We start from the raw sequence: 26,768 nt of genomic DNA on the forward strand, positions 1-26,768 counted from the left end.
GGAACAGGTAAGGTTTTTCTGGTGCAGGGTGGTCCCTCTACCCTCCCAGTTTCTTTTCCTTTTGCTCATTTACTTGAGCATGATCACACTTAAGACAGTTAGACAGTTTCTGTCTTTAGTGCTGCATGACAACTTATCCTATATCGAAATATACATTAAAATATCATCCTTGAGACACAACACAAACCATTTATGGGAGTCATAACATTTTCGTAAGCAGAAATATATTTATTGTTGAAAACATAAATATATAAATTATGATTATTGCTGTTTTTATCCAATGGAAGCCCAAAAGAAAAGTAATAAAGACTTAGTGATAGCGTAATGGCATTTTCTTTAATCAAATAGCTCTAAGTGTGGTCCCTGGTTTACTGAGATTACTTATCTTACATCAATGCAAATGTGAATGTGAACAGTGATGAAACATCAGCTTTATAAATATAGCACCAGTCAACTGATGGTTAGTTCATTCACAGGTGGGCTGCATATGTGTGTTTGCGATCTAATAGCCACAACTACCAGCCAATTACAGCCATGTTTCAATCAAACTTTTCTTCACTCACTTCACTGTGCAGTGACTCACTCTTTCGCCTTTGACTCTGTCAGATTTCCTCATTTGAACATGGGGTGGGTGACGCCTGTTGTTTTTGTACTGCGTTGGCCTGGTTACACATTCATCACTATTACAGAAACTTTTAAGGAAGTAATTGTTCAGGTTAAGGCCAGCACTGTACAACTTTCAGGCCACCTCAAAGCACTCATCATCATGTGTCCTGATGGTATGTGGCTGCATAAGGTGTGGGCACCTTCACAGGGTGTAGTTATCACTTGAGATTTGTTCTCCTGTCAACAGAGGAGTAAAGCCCAGCTAAACAAGGGGCCCATTCATGCACTTGTCGATTTGCTTTGCTCACTCATTCACTCTTTAAGGTGGACTTTGCTCTTCGCAGGCACAACATGTGTGCTTCTGAAGCCGAGCGGGCGGGCGGGCATCTTCCTTATCAGTGTTAGTGTGATATGTGTGAAAAATAGCCTCACGTAGGAGAGAAATCATGTGTGAGCGTATACACACACCCTGTCTATACATGCACACTAGTTCTAACATTTGTGTGATTGGTATAAACTCACTTTAATGTGTTATGTATGCATATTTGTGTGAAATGAAACTTCACAGAAAGGATTGGGCAGTGCTTATCCTGGCTGTAGAATAAGCTGCAGTATGAACACTCACTATGAAGTTGCCATGTTTGAACCAAAGCTCTGACGCACATGAGCTAACAAGTACTGGTAGCCTTTTCTCCCTCGTCTTTTCCACCCCCAACCCACATTTTTGTGTCTTTTCCAATGGAATAATAACAGGCATTCAACCACAACAAAAAAATAAACATAATTCCTGCTTGGATATAAGTAAGCTTAATATATTTCATAACAAAAATAAAGCATCTTCCTGTACTGACTCTCACATCTCCTCCTTGCACACATATATCCAAACCATATACAAGACATGACATCATTCAGATATACTGTAATATAATAAGAAACATGGATGACAAGAATAACATCAACTAAAAAAATGACATTGAGATTGTGATGGTTACAAAGAACCTGACCACACAGAACTCCAAAATCATTAAAACATCTTTTTTGTTCTTTCTTTCTTTTGTACTGGAAGAGACAGAAAGCAAACGTCCACACATATAAATAGTTTGTAAGTAGCGGCGCATCTTCCTTCTCAAATTTAACTGTACATAGCAAGTGGGCAAAGTCACAGACCACCAGGGGTTCTCACAGAAGATTTCCTCTTTACTCAGAGAAAACATCCAACAACTCAAAATGTTGGAAACTCCATAGAGTCTTTTAAAAAAAACAACCTCCATTTGTCTCTCTCTTTCTCTCTTTCCATTGTTTTTCCTATATCTCTCTTTCTTCCTTCCTGTGTATGTTAGAGTCATTTAAGGTCATCCACCGCTGTTTTGGAGCCTGAGCACCAGATTCCCATGAAAGCTTGATCCGCCTGTTTCACAGCCATTTCTGTTGTGCGTCTTGATCAGACTGTCAAGCACAAATCCCTTTCATAATCTCCCTTCGAACTCTTCCTGCAGCTCTACGGCATCCTTCTCTTCTCTTCTTAATCAGCGGCGGAGTTCAGTTGTCTGGGTAGGTGGCGTACCACAGAGGAAGTCATCATCACTGGTTACTGTTTTTAGGGAAAACCTTTGGCATCTTATTTATTTGTGTCTGTTGTCTATTTTGTCAGTCTCTCATCTTTAAAGAAAAGTTTTTTTTTAGCAAGGTTGCATGGCAGTGGGGAAGAGGACAAAGCAGGTCTCCTGTTGGTGGCATCCTCTATTTAGGCCCCTCCCACGCTGAAGTCCCTTGTTCTGATTGGTCTCACCTCACGTCCACTGAAGAGAAGAGAGACAACACAAAGATTAATATCACATTTTTACAAATGCAGCACATGGTTTTCATCATGAAAAAAAAATAGATTTTTGCATTTTGTGCCCAATTGCATTAATTTGGTCATGCATTTCAAACAAGCGGACACAACACACACAAGATCCACATTGTTCTGAATTATGATTCTCCAGACATCATTACTTCCACTCAAAATATTTGTCATTTTGTGTGTGTAAAAGACGGGGAAGTGGACAAGAAAACATTTGTGATAGTCAATACATTTTTTTGACAGAAAAACAACAACAACAAAAAACAGTGACATACAGCGGGTGATGTCTTACTGTAAACCACAACAAAATAGTGCACACAACCACACACAAGCACAACACTGTGACACAAAGCAGATGTACGGTATGTAGTGTGCATGCGCAGCAGGCCACATAATCAGCATGCAGCATTGGGGCACGAGCATGATACTCCTTAGCCCTCCCTTTTCTCACACTGATTGGCTGTGATGTGATTGGTGATGGTGATTGGCAGGCCCTCTTTGAGCCCTGATTGGGCCAGTGCAGTAATAAAGGTGAGAGGACGCCGTGGTGCTAAAGTCCTACCTGTTCCCTTCACAGCTCTCCAGTGGATTTTGGATAATGAGTGCAACTTTATTATGTTGCCAATAAATCCTTGCTGGGCCTTAGCTTTTTAGGTTTCCTTTTTTTACCTTTAGCCCTACGGTGGCCTGAAAACACAAAGTTGGAATAGGAAGGAGGGTTAAAAGCAAGAAGCAGGGTTTACGACACAGAAAGAGGCACAACAGCCCTGGGACAGAAGCAGAGAGTGCAAAGATATGACACACTATAAATACTTCAGATGCCTTATCAGCACATATCACAGTGCTTATCTGCTCACACGGAGAAAAAAGGCTTCAGATCAAGGCACTGGTGGATTTACCTGTTGTCATGCCAAGCAGCCTTTGGACACCCTCCCTTAACACACAGACTCACATACACTTTCACACACACATCCTCGCCTAACAAGGCACAAACAGACAAGCTTCACAGTTTTGCAATAGCAGGCCACCTTACAGGTGTGTCTGTCTGTTTAGGCGCAATCATAGAAAAAGGTCATCCAGTGCAAAGCCAAAGAGCCAGACAGAGAGAGAGACCATTAGACAGACGGAGGAAAGTATGATGATGCATAATGACGTAGGGATGAAGGCGGGACTCAGCCATCAAACAAATTTTCTGCAAAAAGGCAATGCTGAGGCACTATTTGTGACAATGTAACAATGATGTATAATAATTTTGAGGGTCAGATTTACCTGTTTCTGCATCTGAGTGCTCCACCACATGATGTTGTGATGTGCACACACACTCCAGGTGGTCTTCTAACCGCACAAAGACCTCTTTCAGCTTGGGTTTCCTCCTCACGTACTCCACCTTTGCCACCTGAAGAGAGGAAAAGACAAAAGGTTAGCTACAGAGCCAGCTCCTACATCATTACTTTTCACTGAGCGCGTGTCTCCAGTGAATGCGCACACTCTTTGCCCATCCGCTAACATCAAGAGGCGTAGCGCTGTGACTGATGACTCTTTCATAAACCAATTCATAAAAAACACCAGCCATCACTTTAAAGTGTGACGGCAGCATTCCTCAGAGGCTGATGCATTGAGTTCTGCTCACTGTGAGCTCTATAGGCTGTTGATCAGGTGTGTAAATACTGAATGGAGTGTATGACCCTGTCAAAGCAAGCTCAAACAATGGGAGATGGAGGGTAGGGGGAGTGGTATACACCCTAAAGCCCAGGGAACGTTTATCCTGGCAGGAGAAGAGAGACTGGGAGATCCCCCCTCCACTCCTCCCCTGCTCCAGGCCTGGAGCATCCACATCCAGACAGACACACACCTAAACTCCTTCGCCTTGTTCCAACATGTAGGCTGGTTTTAAACCACATTAATACTTCTTCGTGGCTTAGGGAAAGTGTTGCTTAATGTGTGCATGCAAGAAATATAGTTTACATGGTCTAACCTAAGCAGTAGAACCCCAGAAAGCAGCACTTGCAATCTAACAAACACAAGAAATTCCTAACCTTCAGTCCAGCTAACACCCTCTCAGTTTAACACAACAGGGCTGACCTCCACTTCCCACCCAACAGCTAGTAATGAAAAGGACCAATCCTCAGAGGGGTATGAATAGGCTATGTTGATTAAAGCTTAGATGAAAGCTGAATAGAGAAGGTTGCATGGAGGTTATGATGATCTTGTTGTGTAACTCAGGGGAGGTGTCTACATGCTTTTCCCTTCTATGATCTGAGTGCCAAGGGCAGGTAACCTCCCCATCCACCACTGAGGGCCTGGGGGCCACATGGAAACAATATCCCCAGCTTCACCTATCTTCCTGGTCAATGCACGAGAGAGGATATTGGCCGACAATCTCCCAGCGCTCTCTGGTGTTATGAACAACACGGTTTTGCAGTCAGCATGAGGCTCGCACACACACACACACACACACACACACACACACACACACACACACACACACACACACACACACACACACACACACACACACAAACAGACAGAGGGCCAAAACTGATGAGAGGCTTTCTTCCTCTATCCTGTGATGGCTTGAAGCCAAGGCTGGCTCTCAGTGGTGAATTAGTCACACAGACAAATGAACATACCAATTCCTATCTGATAAAAACAAAGCATGATGTTGACATTCACACAGCTGGAGCTGCCTTGTGTCAGTGCTTTAACAATGGCTGGAGGGTCATCTGATGAGGCTAAAATTCAAATCAGGGATCAAAGTCTCACCAGCTGCTCCTTTGCGACAGTTTCTTTCCATGGAGAGGAAGAAAAAGAAGAGAGGGAGTGAAAAGAGGGTAGGCAAGCAGAGGAGGTATGCAGTAAGCAAACAGAAGACAATGGTGTCTGGGTTAGCGCAGAACAGAAAGGGTTATTTAAGGAAGGGAGAGGAGGGACTGACCATGATCATGACTAGCATAAAATGACATTCATGTGTTACCTATTAACATTTAGTTTCTGGATTACTTAGTGGGGCAATTTATTACACTAACACTGAAAGGATAGATAGAGAAGTTATCAAGGGTTTGTTATCTACCAAAAGTGCAGACAGTATCAGAGAAAGATGCGTTTCCCAGAAAACCACTGCCAATACTTGATTACATTATCTGACAGAAAAAGAGGGTAGGAGGGTGAGAAAGAAAGAGAGAAAGATGCAGCTATCTCTGCAGACAACTCTGCTGCTATTGGTTACGGAAATCTCTAAACTGATTGGGAGAAGTAGCCAGTGGGAAGCCAAAAGAATCAGCCATGACAGCCTGACACTTACAACTGAGACTGATTCTAATGACTATCACACACACACACAAACTCAAACTCTTCCTGCCAAACAAACAGCTATTGACAGAAGTGTAAGGCGATGGGCCCCCTTGATGAGAGGCCCAGTGGTAGGCTTGTCTCCTTGCCCCTCACACAGCAGGGTTAAAAACACTCCCTGCAGGAGTTACTACACACACAAAAGCACACACATTCTTACACTTTGATATTTGTCTGTGAATGTGTAAATCTGTGCTATAATACCCTGCCCACTTTGTCAACACTCTCTTTCGTTTCCCGTTTCTTGTGTCATGGGGAAGTGTTGACGCAACAGGAATGGTCTCCTACAATTCTTCCGCTTTTCATTCACATTTAATTCTCTCGTCCTTTCATTTTTAGCCACTTCTTCACTTCTGAACAAAGAACACCGGCTTCTGATCCAGAAGAGTCAATGACTTCCCACATAAAACATACATCAGAAAGAGACCCCCATGCTACGACGAGGGGCCCCACCAGTCTTTGTATAAATCAAACCCCTCTAAACTCCCTAGAAAGCTGGGGCCCTGAGAAAGAGTTCCCGGAGCGACTGTGGAATGATATCCGATCCAGAGGGTTGGGGTGAGGCAGGGGACTCTGGGAAGTGCACCCCTTGGTTTGTCAGTGTCTCTATGGCCCTCCGTGTGAAGCCGTTTGTCCCAGTCGGACTAATTGGGAATTCCCTAAGCGAGAAGCACTGATGAGAGCATGATGGAGGGGAAAGTCTTACTCCAGCCTTCCAAAGAAAACACAACAGGGATGTGGATGTGCACCGCGGGCCATCATGAACTGGAACAGTGAGAGAACGGTGGAAAAATAAACAAGAATGTATGTGTGTATGTTTGGAGAATGGAGGGGTAGAATAAGGAAAGTTGGGTGGCAATCCATTTATCAAGAGGGAAATTAGACAAAGCAGACACTCAGAGCTTCCCCCTGGAAAAAAAGAGCTCTTGTAGAGATGCTACAACTGTGAGCAAGTGGAGGAGGTATCTCCATCTGTCTGTTTGATTGTTTTTCTGAAATCAAAGAAACGAAAACCAGAAGAAAGGCAAGATGATCTGCAGAAGGAGAAAACCACAGAAGACACAAAGTGAACATCAGACGAAGACAGCCGAGACAACCTGCTGCTGCCCTCTGCTTCAACCTCACACAACACACACTCTCAGGGGTGTTAGGGGTTATCACAGGCGATGTGTGGAGAAGAGAGGAAGCAAGGAGAGCATTTATCACATCACTCACAGGCCTGCGATGCCAAAAAGGCACTTCATGGCACAGTGCTCTCTCCTCCTTTCTCTCTCTCTCTCTCTCTCTCTTTCACACACATATCTCCAGATGTGAACATCTATCTGCCCCTGACCACATCGTGTGTTGAGCCCTGCCAAACTATCAGGCATTATCAAATATCAAAGAATCCATAGATGTGTGATCGTTCCATTTATTTCTTCTTTCCTTCCCATGTCTTTACAGTACACAGAACTGCAGATGAGAAAGACATTACTGCACACTTAAAAGAGTGGAAAGTAAATAAGATTTTAATGAGAGAGCGCAAAAAAAAGATAGAGTAAATGGCAGAGACTGACTGAGGAGTAAAATTAGAGAGTGGGAGATGGCTCTGTTGCAGGAGAGAGTGTAGAGGGAGTGAACAACAATTTCATATAACAGACAATCAGACTCCAAGACTGAGGGGGACTGAGCAGAGAAGAGAAGTGGACAGGGAATGAAGTCAGAGGGGAAGTGCAAAAGGGAGGACAGGAGAGGAGGAGTGAAAGAAAATACAGAAATGTAAAATAATGATTAAACTACGGCTGCTACTTTTCCTGCTCACACTGATGCATTCCAGCCGGTGTGGCAGTAGCCAAACTCTCCGGCTTCTGGCTTGGTCGGGACGCTCCCATGGTCTCTGACCTGCCGCACAACCCCCGTCGTGTACAACACACACACATTTATACACACACACAAACTCCCTCACCCTTCTTCATCTAGTAGGAGAGCTGAGTGAATCAAAGGGAAAATAATTCACAGCTGCAAGGGACTTCAAACAGGGAGGCCCCTCATTCCCATCTGCCCCCTCCCTCACGTAATCCACAGGACCCCTCAGACGATCATAAATCATGCTCACTGTATCACCGTCACACTGTCTTTTTATTTATGAAACACCCTGTAAGTCAGGGTCCCACACAACCACAGGGATACAGCTACTGCTTCCCCCAACACCCGGATCTGACCCACTGTCGCTGAGGTAACTGTCAGTGTGTGTGATGGGGTCGAGGCCAGGGCCTGTGCAAGGAGATGTGTGGACCCCCACACTCAGCACTGTGGCTAAATCCGCCTGGCCTCTATCAGCCTCCACTTTGATCCAACAGCCATCAACACTTCATTACTCTGTGGCCTGTCTTCCTCTTGCTGCCGCTACACACAAATATCCCTGCACTGCGGTGGGGAAGTTTACGTTGCATCGCATAGAGCGCTCTCTCTCTCTCTCTCGCTCTCTCTCTCTCTCTCTCTTACACACACTCACACACACACACACACACACACACATACACATGCACACAAACAATCTCCTTCTTGGGTTTACACAGATGTGCGCTGACGACCCTCTCTGACCTCTGCAAAATACTTGTACATATGCTTCAAGGACCATCAAAAGTTTCCAGCTACTAAACCAAACCAAATGAGAGAAGCTGAACTTTATTTTTTGGCAAATTATGCCATACTGATTTGATTAAGTCCCCTCCTGATGGCAATGAAAAGGGTTAGGTATAAAGTTGTGCTTCTGTTCCTGTTAATTGGGTTAATTTTGTAAATTAGAACATCTAAATACCATTTGCAGTACAAATACTGTAATTTAGCAATTTCTTCACTTGTTTTGTGGGACTCAAGGGTGTAATTAACAGCTCATTTAAGCTTTCTCCCTGTTTTTCTTTTCACTTTCTATAATGTGAAGTACTCTCTGACATGTCCTCAACGCAGGAAGAGGTCCTCGTTTACCATAAAGGGTACGTTTGTGCAGCAGAAAACTTTTGGATTTCCGAGATTATACCTTAATACCTTATGCCTACCATAAATGTAAGCATATATATCACGTGTGTGTGCATCGGCTTATGCAGGTTTATGAATGAGAAAGGGGAATACAATGAACTTAAAGACCAAGAGTACTGCAGGAGCTTTAAGAGTTAATGAGTGAGAGGATGAGTGACAGCTCCATTATTTGCCTGTGTCATAGGCTGTTTAATCAGCCCCACAGGAAGAACAAACAGAGAGGCATTTAGAGACACACTCACAAGGACTCACACACATTCATATGGACAAAGACTAATGTGCAAAAAAATGCAAAAGTACACACACACACACATTGAGACCACTACATAACTCTCTTTCTATCCCACACACACCTTGTGCACTGTAGTCTCTTCAGTCCTGCCAGTTGTTTTATGACCAAGTTCGTCTAGCAAGCCTTGGAGCCAAAAGCACTGAGAAAACCATCAGAAAAACTGGACACAGCTGCAAACGTCAGCAGACAGCGAGAAAGTTGTCGAGGAGGAAGAACAGAAAGAATACAAGACAGATGAGAAGAAGGAGGTGAAAAAAGACAGAAGAAAGTATGAGAGAGGGCAGATGAAAGATGAAGAACCAAAGGAGACAAAGGTGGTTTGACAGAATTTGTCTTGTGCCATCAAAATATCAGTTATATACTGACCTTTACATTCATCTTCATGTAATTTCATGTCATATCTAGATTCACAACACTACGACACAAAGACACTAACAAAATGGCCAAAATGTTCTACCAGCCCTTTGTGATAAACACCAAAAAGAAATGAGACAAAATGTGGAGAAATCACTTGATGGAAAAGAAAGGGGAAAGCCAAGATGTTGGGATAGGGGGAGTGAATATGGTGTCATTGAAAGTGCAAAAGGAGGTGGGTTGGGGGTGAGGGAGGAGTTAAAGGAATGCTGGGATGATAGAGTCTGAATACATAAAACTCATTAAGAATTTTGTTTGCCTCTCTCTCCTCTGTCTGTTTCCCCCACTTTCTGCCTGCCTCTCGTTGTTTCTCTTTCCATGTTTGCCTCTCTTACTTAATCGATTTATGAATACTGAACTATCTCGAAATGATTGGCAAGGCTCTTATCTTTACACTGCTCTCCTTTACTGTGTCATTCCTATGCCAAGGCATGCTGACAACTCAAAAACAACAATGTGAATAAAGATACACCTATAACAGTTATGGACCAAAGTGCCAAAGTTCAAGAGAAATGCAAAAGAATGAAAGGAGTAGGAAAGAGAGACCAAGAAAAAGAAAGAGAACGACTTTGAGATCTGCCATTCACCCCCCTAAGGCTAATCCTATTTAAAGTTGTCTTTTATTATTACCCTGCCACTGAACAGGACAGGCTTGTACAGTACAGGGCCTGCACAGACCCGCTCTCTCTCTCTCTCTCTTTTTTGTGGGGGTCAATAGCATGAAAAAGGAAAGAAGGAAAGAGGGAGAGAGACAGAAGAGGGGGAATAAATAAATAAAGGTGCATTTGGACAAATGCATAGTGGCATGAGATGGAAAGAAACACAGTGGATGTGTTCTTTTCCCATCCTTGGCCAGCAGAAGGAAAACAAGCCAGGCCCAGGGTAGACAGGCAACATTTTTAGCTTTCTAATAAATGGAGAGAGAAGCACAAACTGAACCCCTATTCAGACTAACTGCTGAGAGGACAGACAGAAAAAAAAACTTGGCATGAGACAATGTTTCTCACACACAATGTGGTGAATGTCTCCTGACCGGAGTGAGCCCTGACAGATGACCTTTCCAGAGATACAACGCCTCTCAGCCCCCCTTGCCCGCGGCTGAACCACATGGAAAAATGGCCCCCAGAGAAACCCTGCCCACCACGTCTGAAGGTCCCTCTCCAGTCTGTGTGCTCATTTTGTCCTCGGTGTGATGAGGGGGACACGGACAGAGTCGCATGGATCACTGCATTCCAGGAATAGCTGAATCAAGTGTCTTTCTGCCCTTGTCAATGTCTCTCCATCCATCCTCATCACTGTGATCACAGACAGAGCTCCTATTGAGGATGATAGACACTGACTGTCTAGCAAACAAGACAGACAAGCTTGCATGCAGACAGACAGACAGACAGACAGACAGACAGACAGACAGACACATAGGGTTGTCCTGTATATCAGAGCTTGACTCTCTTACCGCAATATGAGTCAGCATTTCTGACCATAAACCTCATGTCCTGGATGCAGACCCTGTGCTCTACAATATTGGTCTTGTGAGCACGGCTTTACAGTCCCCACTCAGCAACTAAAAGAGGACGTGAAAGAGAACGTCCTCCTACCTGTACTGAAATCTCCCTGACCTGTGCCAGTGTGGGGGCAGCAAAAGATGGGTTGGTGTTTTACTGTGCTAGTCTATCCAGGGGGCACCTTTGAAACCCTGCATGAGGAGCAGGAGAAAAAACAATGTCCATTTGCCTATTGCTGGGAAAGACCACAATGATTAAAGAGAAGAGACAACAGAACCCAGAGATAGACTCAAAGAGAAACACAAACACAGTCAAGAGTGTTCCAGGCTATCCTGTTTATCCCCCGGTTGTCTCTTACTCTTACAGAACAGAGCACATAACTCCCATACCTCCAAACAGAGCCATGCACCAGCTAACAGTCTGTAGTGTAAATACAGCAGAAATACGACTCAGCTCCAGCCATGGTGTCTCCTCTGATCCTGAACAGAAGGACGTGTTTTCAAGCTATCGATGCCAACAAGCCTCTGAGAACAGTGCAACCCCCATTCAATCCCTCTCTTTTTGTCACCTTGTCTCCTCCTGTCTCTCTGCTTCCAGAAAAGACTAAGGGCCAAACAAACAGTGGAGGAATGATTGTGCAGTAGCCGATGACACTCAAGGCATTCTCAAGGTGCAGGAGACTGTTTGTCCCTCTTTCCCTCTCTCTGCCTGTCTTATGTCTGGCAGGAGCATCCCTCTCTGGTCAACCCTTCAACAGATGTCCTGATCGAAGGTGCCAACAACCCTCCCTCCCTGTCCTCTCTCTCCTTCTCTTCCTCCCTCCTGCTGTCCTGGCATAGCTGCCCTGGCACCTTGCCCAACATGGGATAGAGTGATGAGGAGAGAGGGTGGTGATTGGCTGTAACGGAAGGAGAGAGGGGAGGGGGCTACAGAGGTAAGGTGGCCACTATCTGGGTACTGGCCAAGGAGGATCAGAGGAGAGGGGTAGCTTGAAGTGAAGAGGAGCTGTAGAGGAAAAAGCAGGTTGACCCAACCTTGTCTTACTTTACTTACCTGCTGAGAGGGAAAGTGGTGAAGATTTGTGTGTGCAAGTGGGTGTGTTTGTGGAATAAATTAGGTAACTATGACTCAGTAATGATTCAGTAATAAAATTCAGCAATGAATCAAAGTGATTGTGAATCAATCTTTAGGATTGTGTGTGTCTTACCTTAACGGTGCGATGGTGCTTGCGGGAAGGGTGACAGCGCATGTTGCTTGTGTTGCAACAGCCTGTGCAGCGCTTCACCTCCACACAGGGCGGCCATATCAGGAAGTTGGCAGACGTGGGATCCACCTGGCTCCTGGGGATCTCGTAGATCACCGTCCGCGTCTTACACACCGCCGGGACCGCCTCCTCTACTGAAAGAATGACAGGGAGAGGGAGGAGTCGTGTTAATGCGTTTGTGTCTGCATGTGTTCAGTGACACATTTTCCAAATGCGAGCTCGTGCTGATGTATCGTTGTAATCCGTCCTTTTACACTTCCAGCTGCTTCGCGCATTCCTCCACTCCTCGTTATTTGATGACTCACTTGATGTTAGAGCTGTTCGTCTTACCTCAGATCACACCCAACCTGCTTTAAGACTGTTAAGAAGACAAGGTATCCAAAAAGCTGATCTCATATCAGCTAAAGCACTTTGGGATCAAGCCGGGGAGACAGAAAGAGACTGCTCCTTTGTTCAGAGCCCTTACTGGGTTTAATGCAGCGTGACTAGGCAAGAAAACCTTTATGTCCGCCAGTGGGAAATCTAATAATGGCCTTTGACCCCATTGGCCAATGTGAAAAGAGGAAGGCAGTAAGCATTCATTTCAGATTTAATGCTCTGACAGGCACTCAAACCTTTAAGATGTGACAGAGAGTGTAAAGTAAGATACCATTATGTCGTAAAGATGATATGTGCATCATGTACAGAACGTGAGGGCTTTTGTGGACAGCTGCCAAAATGGTATACTGTATCATACACTTATGATACAGTGCACATACATGAAATACGACAAGCCACTTCATCCTGCGTTGCTTTAACACGCCGCTGCTGGGAGAGATGTGAAGAACATGCAGCCAGTCTTAACACACATACACACATCGCACACTACATGGTATTCTCCATGCCTCGATCAGATATCGTACCGCGTGGCGTTTTATGAAGAAATCTGACTGAGAGCCCAGGCGAGCTGCAACTTGAGCCCTGAATGCCTGGAATTTCCACGCTCAAGGATATATTTCTCTCCTGACGCGTGTGTCTTAGATCTGCAAGCCTCTGGCCAATTAAAAGGCTTCATGTCAGACGTCCCCGTCAACCTCACACACCAGTCTTGTTTCTCATGATTCCTTGATTGCCATAAATACTGGGTAGATGTCTTCATTAGGGTTCCTTTTATCCACAAAAAGCAGTATAAAAGCCACTAACTATTAGCTTTATTTGAAATTAGTGTAAAGTGATCGGTTTCATCTCCTGGGAACCATTTAAGATAGAGGTTATTTTTAGGGCATTATGACACTGCAGTAGGTTGTGCCAAATTGTGATGTGTACATTGCCAGTAATTATGATGCAACCTCTGAGCTGCACAGTGAAGGATATAGCATTCATTCAGTCTTACCGATGCTCCTCTTGCGTCGGCTGTGGAGCTGGGAGCTCTTCAGGTCATTGTAGTAACCAGGATGACGGGAGTAGTTCTTATGGTGATTATGGTGCTTGTGGTGCTTGGGCTCCTCGATAACATCGTTTCCCGTACCTCGTCAAAACAGAAGCCAGCCATATTAATAACAGAAAACACAAAGACAAAGAGCTTATTCAACCAATAAACCAACTATAAGTCTCTTAACCACTGCTGCAGCTTTAACAGCGTTGAATGACTGTTGTGGGTAGCTTGCTAGGCCTCACCAGAAGGCTGCATGTGATCCGCTACTGTTTGATATACCCCTTCCACAACAAACAATGTGTTGGTTAGTCACACGACCATAATGAGATGCTAACTTCCAATTGGTTCATGTGCTGTATGTAACACATGCTTTGATTCCCCAAAGGGCTTAGGGTTCCCTTCCATGTGTTGGCTGGCTGGGGCAGGAAAAGGGTGACTGCTGATGATGATGACACAAACTGAGGTAAACAGTTCACAGTACACAGGGTACGGGCAGGAGACACAGTTTTACACAGAGCTCTGTGTAATTGCAAGCTGTATGTGTCAGCCTCACACACTCATTTGGCTGAACTTTCCCAGCAAAGTAATAAAGTAACCAGATGCAGGTGAGTCAGCATGATCCTTCAAAAACAACCAGTTTTCACAGACACGCATGGGACTAAAGTGGTCATTTGACAGGCAGTACTCAGCTGCCATTATCCCTGCACCTAATTAGTGGTTTTGTGTCTCTCATTTACCTGAAAATGTTTGCTTTTTCAATCATTCGGTGGCTTGGAAAAGTACACGTTTAGTTATGCTGCAGCGGTAGCTTCTTAAAGCTCCCCAAACTCCAGTCTAATATAGCCAGCTCAGCTTGTTCAGAGTCATGGTCATCTGATAAAGCTGGCTTGTTTTGGTCCCCACCCAGAATATGGGGTGGATTACAGAAGAGTGCCACAGCAGCAATAAAACGATAAAGCTTGTATGCAGGACACTGCCCTCTAGACTGGGTGGGTCTACCTGTCTGTAGGTACAGCACCCACCTGGCTATACAATCCTACACCTGTGCACTTAACATAAACACACGATTCACAGCTCCTCTCATTATCCGCCATAACATGCTAAAACCCAATGTACACCAGCACAACAAAGCTTAGCCACAGGCTACACATTCCATTCATCCAGCTTCTTTTGTGCTCTGACCAGAGTCATCTGAAAGGATTTCCTCTGCCTATACATGGTTCACCTCTGGGATTGGTTGTTTATTTACTTTTGGATGCCTTCTTTTCGCAGGTCTACCCCTTAGTGAGAGTGGAGGGAATTTCCTTCTAACCTGTCATGCAGTCAGTCAGACAGCCAGTGACCCAGAGCCAAAGGTCCACAGAAAGGAAGTGTTGCTGAGGTCTGGAGTTAAGCAAAGGGTTGAGCTGTCCGCCAGGCCACTATACACACATACAGAGACGCACACACTCCCCAGTGTATGACATATAGGTGGGAACACACACCTACACTGTTTGCACTGTCAGGTGGACTCATTGTGACAGCTGGCTGATTTTGCAACCTCGCAACCTTTTAACAAGTGTAGGTCATGGACAGAACTCCCACTGTGTCTCCTCTCACTCGACCATACCTATCCGTCTCTTCATCTCCCCCTGTCAGAAGAGGACGGGAATAAGGGAGGGCGTCACACCAGTGACCACCCAGAGACAGTTTGTGTCAAAGCTGACAGGAGAAAGGGAGAGAGGACATAAAGAAGTCCTTTATAGACTGCAGGGTCCTCTTTTCAGCACAATAAAAGGACCTTTCTGTTGGGTTTTTTTCTTTACACTCAAAGGACGAACGAGGAAAATAGGGAAAGAAGGCAATCAGAGTGATCAGGCAGGTAGATGCAGGAAAAAATGAGGTAAGTCAGCAGGGTTCAAGAGAAAGGTGGAGACCGTGGAAAACTAGAGTGAGGGGGTTTGCTCCTCTGTTGGTTCCAGGTGACTAAGAAGTAATAACACACCCGGAGCGTTGTCAAACTGAGACAAGAGAAAAGAGGACAGGAGACAGTCTCTCGCCATGAATCAGGCTTTCATGACTCGCAAATTACTCCCCCCATTAGCTGAGGGCCTCGGCTCCCTCCCTTTACTCCTCCTCCTCCCTTTCTTTCTCCCTCTACTTGTACAAATAGCCAACATGTTGTTGACTTCTTGTAATAAGTGCCTCCATAATTCTCTCTCTCTGTCCCTCCTCCTTGTTTCTTTGTTGTCAACAGCTACACAGCTGAGTTGACAAAGTGTTAGTTTAGGTCATATGGGCAAAAGCAGGTAGGAAGCACAATAACTATGTTTTTGAGGCATTGCAGGTTCATAGGACGTCTTGGAAACTGTACCAGAGGTAAACACATTGCCAGCTTGTAAGAAACAAAGCATATTGCACAACAACTTGCGGCATTTCTGAGTGAAGTGTAGCAGGAACACAACCTCCAGAATCCTTCTGTTCCCTCTTCCACCTCTGCCCCATACCAAGAGTCAGGTTCCCTTTTCTGTCAAAGTCCTTCACTGAGAGAGATAAGAGCAGGCAGGCTGGGGGGCCGCCTAAGGAAGGAGAAGAGGAAAAGCCAGGAGAGGAGCACCTCAGGGGCCAGACACCCATCTGCAGACTTCAGTGGTGTCATCTCATCTGTCAGTCAGAGCTGAAGACACCATCCTCGCAGCACATGTGCACATAGGCACACAAAAACAAATGCAAGCCTACACTGCGCAAAGCAGCACTAAATGAAACACACAGCCACTAGATAAGCCCTGCAGGCCTTCCCAGTGATCCTGACGGATACGTCCTTACAAGCTGAATTATAAAGTCATCCTTCCAGTGATAGAGATCTCAGATACTGACAACCAAGTGCTACACGGGGGTAAAACAACACCACAAAAATAATCTCTGTCTAGATAAATAAAGGGCTAAAACAAAATAATCAAAGATTTCCTAGATGTACCCTTCAAAACAATAATATGATTCCTTTTTAGATATTACAGGTGCCAATGTGTACAAGTTTAAACAAACATCTCATATTAACTTTTCCTTTCTCCTTTCCTGGTTGGCATGCTATGCCACGTACAGTTCAGCCTATACTGGTAGCTTTACTGTCCTGCCCATCTGCAACAAAAGCTCTGAAAATACCCCTGAGGCTGGCGTCAAAGGTCTTTTAATGGGCTGGCTTGGGCCGCCAAGCTGGCCCTCAGACAGATTTATGTCCTCGTAATAATAATCAGCCTACTACTGTTACCCTGCAAAACATTCCTCTGTTTGAAGAAAGACATGTTAATTCAATTATAAACACCTCTTCTCATGCTAGAGGCACTCCGGAGATCTATTCTCGGCTTGGAGTGAAGTTGGGTGATCACTGTTGTGGAGCACAGGTTGGTTTGATTCTGAATTAATAAATTAAACACACTAATGATGCGAGGCTATAATTGATACGTAACTCAGAAAAGCAATTGTGTGGTTATATATATTTGAGACTTGAGTGAAAGACCAGTCCTTATGTCGCTTTGCTGAATATAAGTTTTGAGGTTACTAATGAGCTATGACCAATGAGGTAACTTAGATCATTTGAGACTGTTAAAGTAAATTTAGTAATTACCTATTTCCATCAACAAATCTTTAGGGGAGAGCCCTCAATTTGATATATGGCTGGAGCCTGTGTAAATAGAAGCTTGGGTGAAGGCAAACAGCTTCTTCCAGCGCACCCCTGTAACTTAATCTGAGACAGTCTGAGACAGACCAGTCCCCCAGCTCAGAAGAAGCAGCACCTTCAAGAACCTGAAGCTGAAGAAAACCCGTCTGACCTGTGAGCCGCTGTCTCTGTTTACAGGACAACATATGTGGCAGTCTGGTATAAAGCCAGTTTATTGCAGCAGCTGAAAGAATATGCACAAATGAAAGACTGCCAATGAAAGTCCATCTTTGTCGCATGTGTACAGTAAATGCACCTATCATGGTTACAGCGTTATCACGCACACTAGGGCTGTACTTGGCAGCGACCATACAGTGCTGTATTCGTGGGCATGTCTTTGGAGCTTGATTTCCGGAGCTTTACTCATTTCCAGCTGGTATTAATGTTTTTTCACTAAATCCACTACACCAGCAGAACTGGCAAAGTCTCCACATCTTATTTAATCAAACATGAGCCTATTTAATCTATTCAGCACTAGGGGATCCATGAATGATGGCAGCATACTGTCAGTGGTTTTTGTTGTTAATTATTACGCAGAATTCACCTATCCATTTAGCAAAAGCACTGAACATACTGCAAGGACCACAAGGGCCGAAGGCTTCCCAGTCATGATTATTTTAGATACGACCTTCAGATTAATGTGTGCAATAGTTATTTGGTTTGATGCTGAAACCATGACATGCAAAAATACATAAAAAAGTCTCTAAACTGAGTGCCTAGATGCCCATCTTTAAATATGCTTCTACAATGGAGCATCATTTTACAGTTAATAGAGGCATGCTGCTGATGTAATCATGGTGCAGCCATTTTTAGGTACCACCTTTTTACTACGTGTTGTTACATCAACAGCAGCAGACTCACATATGTGAACAACATCGAGTGAATAAGGATTAAATAAGTAACTCAGGTTTGTTCATGAAAGTATCAAGAGGCAGAATTTACCTACGGAGTCAATGTCCAGTAGCCGCTGGAGGTCGCTGATGCTGTGGATTTCACTGTGGGACAGTCTGTCTATCAGCTCCTGGGGAAACTCCACTTCCTTTGGGGAGGGGGGGCAAAGAAATCAAACAAGAGACGAGGGTTAGAGATGAATCCGGTCAGTGGTAAAACATTTGTCTCAATGTTTGTCTATAAATAAACGGACAGGAAGATCAATTTTGCAACTATGTGCCAACTACAGCTCTCAGATCTACCCCCCCTTTGCCATACGTTTCACTCACGCATGAGAGAAAGTGGTGCAGAATCCCCTTGAGAAATGATGCAATTTAAGCAGGCTGTGCTTCGCAAAGGAGCAAAGCTGCATGCCCGGGGGATAATATACCAGACATTTTTATTAGGATCGTCTGATGAGTTTGGCATCCGGATAATTCCAAAGTCAGAGCTATTTCCCTGTAAAGTATCTATTTTTAAAAAAAGACTTCCACTGACATCATTAAAATGAAATGCTCTTGGTATAAGTAATACTTTGAGTGTTAATTTGGTGCCCAATTAAGAAAAAGATCCCAAATGACCCCCCCAAACAAATTATTATTATTTTTTTTTTACTAACACACAAAGAAGATTAAGTCTGTTTTCTGGAGGAATTTGGAGCCCTACTACGAATCAGTCCGTGTGAACGGCATCTCGTCACACTTTGCACTTGTTGCGGTCTTCCAAGTACCTCAAGTTGAGCAAACCACGCAGCCTTACAGGAACAGTGGCTATTTATATCGCCCGGAGCGGTTCCCATGAAAGCGCTTAGCCCAACCAAAACGTTTGCCCAGTTGGCTCAGGCTACAAACAAATTTGGCACAAAAGCCAAAAATAACTGCGATATGCTTCCAAGTGCAGACGCGATGTTGGTTCTCAAAAATGCATAGTCACTGGCCATCAACTGGAGCTGGTATGCTGTTTGTTCATTCTCGAAAAATACAGTCACATATTCACACTGTTCTTAAAATAGCCTCCTAGTCTACAGTACCCTTATTATTTATTTATTTTCTCGACACTCATCGGTTCATTCAAATGGAAAAATGCTTTTAATTATGTAGGCTTATGTGCTCATAATCTTATCTTCTACTCTGATTACAAGCTTTAAATCAAAACCTGGAGTGCTCTGTAGTTTTCTCTGAGCATCAAGTTGTGGTGTGGGGTGTAGATGTTAAGAGAAATGCGCGCTCTGTGGGAACTTTGCACCCTCACAGGAATAAAACCCCGCACCACTGCGTGTGACATGGAACCAGAGGGGACACAGTCTGTCCAGACTCATGCCCTATCTGGCTGTGCGCAATCCTGATAACTTTACCTCAGAGGTGGCCAGCAGCAGGTACGTCGTCCACAGCAGGAAGTAACAAAGTGCGGCTCTCATCTCCCTTTAATTTAGATTTAACCCCGTACAAGAAAAATGTGTTATTCTGTAGGAGCCGCAGAATCGCTCCTGGCCCCACAGGATCCACAACCATCCCCTCGGGGAGAGAAACCGTGGTGTCAGAGCTGCTCAGCGGGCTCTGTCAGACTCCGTGCTGCACTTGCTTGTAACTGCTGAAAAAAGCTGAAGAGGCTGGAAGTTGATTCTAGTTATTCACATTGGACTGCGTCCTCTTAAACAAGCTCTGTGTGGCAGTTCGACATAGCTCCTCAGGCGCAAGTGGGACAATCCCAAGAGACAAGTCCGACGCGCATTGCACTTGTCCTTCACCCTCTAACAAATAGGCTTCAAACTTCAACCAAGTCTTCTGATATGTCTTAATATATGTTAGAATTAGACTGTTTTTCTATGATAGTATTTAATAGTCCTACAAGAAAATAATCCAAACGAAGAAGATCCTCACAGAAAATCACAAAGGAGAAAGTTGTCCGTGTCGTGCTATCCACAGCCTGTCTTGCAGCAGTCTGCACAGGTCCTTGGCTGTGTAGGACTCTGGAGTGAATGGAGTCAGAGCGCCTCTGAGCCGCTGGATATAGAGCCAGCAGCTCCGTGCCCGTTGCGCCTCCCCTCGCGTTTCGGTGATCGTGCATCTATTCAGTGAGGGGAGCTGGTTGGCTGGTTGGATGACTTAAGACTCAAGAGCATGTCCCCATCCCCCTCAGTGTGTGTGTGTGTGTGTGTGTGTGTGTGTGTGAGGGTGTCTGTATGTGCCATTCAGCACAGAGCCCATTCAGACATTCAGGCTGCTGTAATCGATATTGATTATCGCTGACTGGAAAGGATGCAAAAAAAAGGACCAGTTGACAAACAGACAAAAAAGGATGAAGATGCTGAGTCCTCATTCCTTATTAACAATTAGGGTAGTGAATGAATGACAACATAGTGACAGAGGAGGTCAATAATTAAAATGTGCATCACATCACCCCAGATGTTTCGTGGTGTAATCAAATATGGACAAAATCATGATCACTATCATGGTAGTGATGTTGGTGGTGATTCATGATGCCTCACGATGATGACATATTAACACAAGCTCTCTTTCTGTTTAAGGGAAAAGAACTCCTTCATGTATTATGTCTGGACATGTACTTATTTGGCATTAAGAAATATGTAAAAAATAAAGTTTGTCAGTGTGTTATGAAGTAAGCAAAATTGTAAGGACGATGACATAGATGGTGACAATGACCCAAAACTACCTTAACACCCATGTGTGTGGACATGATTTTGAGACACAGGAAGCATCCACTTTACAGCAGGTTAACAACAGACTGGTCTCAACCTGTTGTGAGGTTAGCTGGAGACTGCACGGTGCTGTCCTGTGCTGTACTGTACTGTGTCGTGCCGTGCTGTGCTGTGCTGTGCTGGGAGGTCTAGGAGAAGAGCCTGGGGGCCCGATAAACGAGACATGCCTACAGGAGCAGAGACACAGACAGCACACACACACACATTATAAGCCAGAGGTGACAATCAGCGGGAAGCCATAGGTCAGCAAACCAGGTGGTCTGCCTTCCACCTTGTCCATTCAACTGCATTGCATAGCACAAGGCCAGCCTCAGGCTGTTGTGGCTGGAAACACTGCATGGAGAAAGTACAGCAGCAGCAGCTGGTGGTGTAATTAATGTAACTATTTTAATAGGCCTATGAAGTTCATTTTAGGATGGTACCGGTGCTGTAAAATCTAATATTTTTATAATAAATGTCTCTCTGCTGAAGCAATTTCTGTGACACGTTGCTCCCATTGAAGCCCCTTTAAATGTACTGGACTGGACTAATTGTTCATTTATCTTTTTAACGCTCCATGAGTAACTGTGTGCGCTAAAGTATGTGACACTATGGCAAAATGACTAACACTGGCCGATGACAAGCAGGTTCATCATGGTCCAGTTCATGGTATGCAAGAGTTCCACTCTGTCGTCATGGTTACGTCATAGGCTCAGCCTCCCTGCCTGGATGTGAACTCTCACTGAAAATGCATGAATCATGTTTCTTGTAGGAGTACTCTTGGTGGGATCATGGTGGGAAACTGGGAGTCAGAGGAAGAGGTGAGAGAGCAGGCCACACAGTAGGAGAGAGTGATTGTTTTTAATGTAAAGTGAAGAAGTGAGTAAAAGGGAAAACCAACAGGTGGAGATGATGCGTTGCATATTTCGCTTTCTCTCTTTTGTTAATGTATCTTTTGTTTTGATAATTGCACTCATAAAAGGTTGCTTTAAGCCAGATTGTTATGGCAAGACAGAAGATTGTAAAATAGAAAATATGGTAGAGATGGAGAGAGGAAGATAAAAACAAAGAAAAGAAAACTGAGCAAAAGAGAGAAAATAATCATTTTAGAGGGAGAAGAGGAAATAAAAATTCTCTGTCTCTCTCTTTCTCTTTCCCTCCTTCTTTTCTGCATGAGCTAATAAGCAACATGTTTACTGGCAACTGAGGTCTGTGTACCTAACAACATTAACCCCATAAAATGGATTTATAGATGCTGGTGCACAGTAAATCTAGCCATAAAGACGCTACGGAGAGGACGTTCTCTGAGAGAGGTGATGACTCCACCACCCCACAGGCCACACATAGTTCTCAATGAGAGAGGCATAGGAAAAAGTAGGGGGGATTTTATGCGTTTATGGGGGGGTTGGACTGTGCTACTGGTTGTATGTGTCTTCCATGGTACAAAGAAGGGATCTTTTGGGTAGTTTTGACCTTGGGAGCCCAAAGATCTTTAAGTTGGGAGAGGAATATTTCACTTTTGTAGCAGAGTATTTGAGATTTTATTCCATGTTAATATCTATTATATATAGAGATATTTCATTATGCATCCTCCCATCTATAGTACAGTACGTCTATATCATTGATCTGGTTTATTGACAAAATGTATTTCCATACTTATTTCCATCACTGTCTTTGGTCTTTACACTACACCAACCTTTAACAACATAGATAAAGACATTTAATTGTTATCCCTACCTAATGAACTAATGAAGACCCTGTGAGGTCAGATCCAATATGTGTTTTTTTTTAAATATCAATATTTGAATGTTTCTGACAAACTGAATGAATAAGTGTTTTCTTTTAACTCCTACCCCCTTAATATTATTGCATTTATCATTGCATTATTATTATTATTCAATAAAAATTTTACCATTGAAGTGTATTTTACGGATAATACTTATATACTAAGGTTTGGAATGCAGGGCATTTGCTTGCTTAAATTTAGGAGTATTTTAACAGTGTGCTTTAAAGACTTTTATTTAAATAAAGGATCTTACATACTTCTTCTGCCACTGCATAAAAATATCTCTTCTCTGTGACGTCCTTTTATTATGCATAGTATGAGTGATGATGAGTCCTGACACCTATTGGAGAAGCTCGAAGCAAAAAGACCTGGTATCTGAGTGCAGTAAGTGTTATAACACGCACATTATTATCCATACTCCAATCTCAACTTGATCCCAGTGCAGCTGAACTCTGAGCCTGCAAAGAAAGCAAAGAATCTCACACTTCAGTGTGCCGGGAAACCATAAAAAGATAGCAGAGCTGACAATAGAAACTCAGTACACTGATAGGCACATATCCACGTTGGCTATGATACTCCTATATTTCATTTCCAATGAAATCTATTACACAATTTCCACTGGGCACCCCCATTCTATGATACCTCATAAAGTCAAAGGCCGAGCTGATTATAAAGGGGATTGCCTTGCAACAGAGAAACAAACACAGATCTTAGCCTGGTGTCTCCCCGAGTACCACCCAGTCATATCATGAGCATGCGTGAGTCATGGACACAAAGAGCAGGTCCTTTGCAGCCTACCGAGTGATCTCTCCCTCTCCCTCCTCCTCAGGGTAGAATTAAGGCCCGCTAACTAAAGCCGTACTGTAACTAGCTCATCAGTGTCTATGATGACAAGGTTGATTCCATTAGTGGGTTGTGTGTTGATGTTTTAGTGTGGAGCTGTGTGTTATTTGACACAAACTTGTGTCTTGTAATAGGCCCATTAGAAACAGCGGTAACATTTATAGCTGAGTTACTCATACACACACACACACACACACACACACACACACACACACACACACACACACACACACGACAAGGGTAAGTAATTCAGGTGAAATTTCCCAGGAGCAAAGGTACATTCCAGAGGCTGGTAGCGATATAGATTGGACTTGGAAATTATCCAGAGCAGAGTGCATATCCAGGGCAACCTCCTCACGCATAAACAAGCAGTTGCGCATAGACACACTAAGAAACACTCAAACACACACTCTTACTGCTTGTTCCCTTGAATATTAAGCAGTGGAGGAAGGCCAAGTACAGCAGCCATACTTACAACCGATCCTAGACGCAGCTGCTCTTTTATGAGGACGATTACTGGCAGCCATTTACAGGCCTTCATCTCTCAAACATGCATAGCAACCTGAATGAAGTGCTCTGTAGGGCCTCCCAGCACCCCTTTGGACCCCCTTCCCTTTAAGGCACTATAGGTGTACAAGCATTCATAGGGGCACAATGCCCAACTGCTCTTTCATAAGTCACAACTGCGCAGTCACGTCCACCTCTGGGATAAAAAATTACGCCACATGCGTAAGCTGGTCCTACAAGGTATGCAAGGCAAACTTCCAGCTGCAACACATTATGCATTACAGCAGCACACTTCAGTTGTTAAGGGACCGCGGTATCCTCTCTGCGTGATCTCCATATCTGTCAAACTGCGGTCTGCTCTTGTCATAACTCTGCCTTGACTTTTTCATTCTGCACTTCTGCATGAAAGCCATCCTTAGAAGGCTAGAAATAGGTGTTCAGTGTGAAGGAGAAATGACACAGAGGAGAGAAAATACTGGGAAAACGCTGGAAGAAATCCGAGTGTGTGTTTGCATATGTGTGTTTCTGCACGTTCTTTGCAGCCTCAGCATCTAGTTCTTGCAGGTTCCAGGGACTGACCCCATTGTTTAGGTCAGAGCTGGACCGCAGTGCCCGACCCTAACAGTATGGAGGAAGCAGTAAGCCTCACCTCCAGATGTTGGAAGGAAATCCCATTTAGAAGCACAAAATCAGACTTGTAGCTCAGGTATGAACGGAGCCACACATGCACTCTCTCATACACTCACACATAAACTGTATGTGGGAATCTACGCTGATCAGACAAACTCGTGCACTAACACTTACACACCTGCACTCTCTCATTCTCCAATTTCCACAAATGGACAGATAGACAGACATGAAGCAATTCGGGCACAAGTCCTTACATGCAGTTCCTTGTTCCCCCTGTCCCAGCTCCTTTTCCCCTTAAAACACTGCCTCTTTATTCTCTATGAAAAAAAGAAAAACACTCTCTCTTTCTGCACACACACACACACACACACACTCACAGAAAACAGGGGACTTCCAGCCACTGAGAAATAGCAGCGTAATTGCCGGTGCTCTGTTGTCTATCAAGACCTGACCTTTTCAACATGTGTGTGCCGTGTTGGGAGCAGTGGGAACCGGCAGGGAGGAAGACAGGGGTCTCCCCGGCTCTGTGGTGGTCTGACCCAACCAACCCCCCTCCTTTCTCCACTCTAAACTCCCCCCCAAAACTCTGGGAACTCCCACTGCGTCCCCATGTTCTACGGGTTCGGAGCCTAGAGAGGGAGGACAAATCACAAATCAGAATTTTTGGCAGGGGCACATCAAAGGCGGAACAGGACGATGTGGAAAGGATAGGGGGAGACAGAACTGCCCTGTCTCACTGCTGTCTCAAGGGGATGAAGGAAAATTTGAAGTCCAGACATTATAGTGGCACAAATGTGAGCCTTCTGTTGGTGCTAGTGGGAAAATAGCTGGCTAGTATTGCCTTACATGAATCTGGCCCTGAAACAAGAACATAGAATGAAACATATACAGGGACATACCCATAATAAACATATGAGAGTTTATAGGATTATACATCAATGGTAAGCGGAAAGAATTGGCTTTGACTAACAAAGAAAAGTCATCCAAACAAATAGCAGGAAACTAATATCAAGAGATAAAAAGCTGATGTGGGGTCCACGAGAGTGCCTTATATTAAAACACATTTTTAAACATATCGTAAACAAAATGGATCACTCACAGACCCAATGACAAGTCGTCTTTATGTCACTACATGACAGACAGGCTCAGCTCTCAGAGGGGGCACACAAAGCTGTCCTCAGAAATGTATTAGGATCCTATAAGCCCATAATTACTCCAATTGGCATGTCAGATGGGGCTTTCACTTCATTATTTACCCTTCCTTCTCCCCTTGTCTTTCACTAGCCCTGCTGATGGTGTAGGGTCCATGAGATGGGGGAACTAGTGGTGGCCATGATGATGGCGGTGGTGACGTGCATGTGGGAGGGGGCAGGGCTCTGTATCAGGGGGATTAAGGAGACATTTCTATGCTTGACTTGACCGACATTAGCTATCCGTGACAGAGATGAAGAGGAAAGACTTGGATGGAGAGAGGGTGTGAGGAGTCAAGGAAGGGTAGCAAGGGTTTGATGGAAAAGATACCATAACCCCTGGATTAAAGGGTAATTAAGACCAGCTAGAGAAACCACTTTGGTGCACCTGGTTATTCACCACTTTACCGTCAGCCCCAGGGCCCAATATGGCTTGAGATAAACTCAGACACAGAGTAGAGTCTTGAATTGTGTGAGATTTTCCTCAACATGCTTCTATTTCTGTAGCAACCACACCTTTCTGAGCCATGAAAGCACTTAACCTCCAGTAGAGAAGCGCTACCCATTTTATGGGCCGTGCCCTGATGCTGTTTCGCACGCATCATGGTAACGATTAACAATGTTAATGTTAATGTGAGCCCCCTACCCCAACAAGCTCCCAGCTAGCTCCTCTGGAAGCAGCACTATAGCTGCTTTTAAAAAATAATTACAGCAGGTTTTTGGCTCTTTTATTGTCGTTGTTATTATTGGAGGCCATAAAAGCAGTACCAGATCCAGGTCCAGCAC

The 26,768-nt window shown here is 44.3% G+C and overlaps 1 protein-coding gene across 3 annotated transcripts; it reads right to left on the minus strand.

Annotated features, from left to right (window-relative positions):
- Nucleotides 1-1,397: 1,397 nt before the first annotated feature.
- On the minus strand, nt 1,398-20,350 carry pdgfab (platelet-derived growth factor alpha polypeptide b). 3 transcript variants are annotated; one of them, XR_797188.3, is made up of 7 exons: nt 19,683-20,338; nt 18,341-18,437; nt 13,660-13,794; nt 12,231-12,421; nt 3,719-3,845; nt 3,012-3,136; nt 1,398-2,405 (listed from the first exon to the last, which is right to left on the minus strand). XR_797188.3 is itself a non-coding variant. In XM_010739400.3 (6 exons), the coding sequence occupies exons 1-6, from the start codon at nt 19,743-19,745 to the stop codon at nt 2,392-2,394; spliced, it is 627 nt and encodes a 208-aa protein (XP_010737702.1). In that variant the 5' UTR covers nt 19,746-20,329; the 3' UTR covers nt 1,398-2,391. The 3 variants fall into 3 exon arrangements, 1 of the variants encoding a protein (XP_010737702.1); XR_003463365.1 differs by lacking the exon at nt 13,660-13,794 and having other exon boundaries at nt 19,683-20,350; XM_010739400.3 differs by lacking the exon at nt 3,012-3,136 and having other exon boundaries at nt 19,683-20,329.
- Nucleotides 20,351-26,768: the final 6,418 nt, after the last annotated feature.

Source organism: Larimichthys crocea, chromosome XII, assembly GCF_000972845.2.
Source record: "Larimichthys crocea isolate SSNF chromosome XII, L_crocea_2.0, whole genome shotgun sequence".
In the NCBI taxonomy this organism is placed as follows: Eukaryota; Metazoa; Chordata; class Actinopteri; family Sciaenidae; genus Larimichthys; species Larimichthys crocea.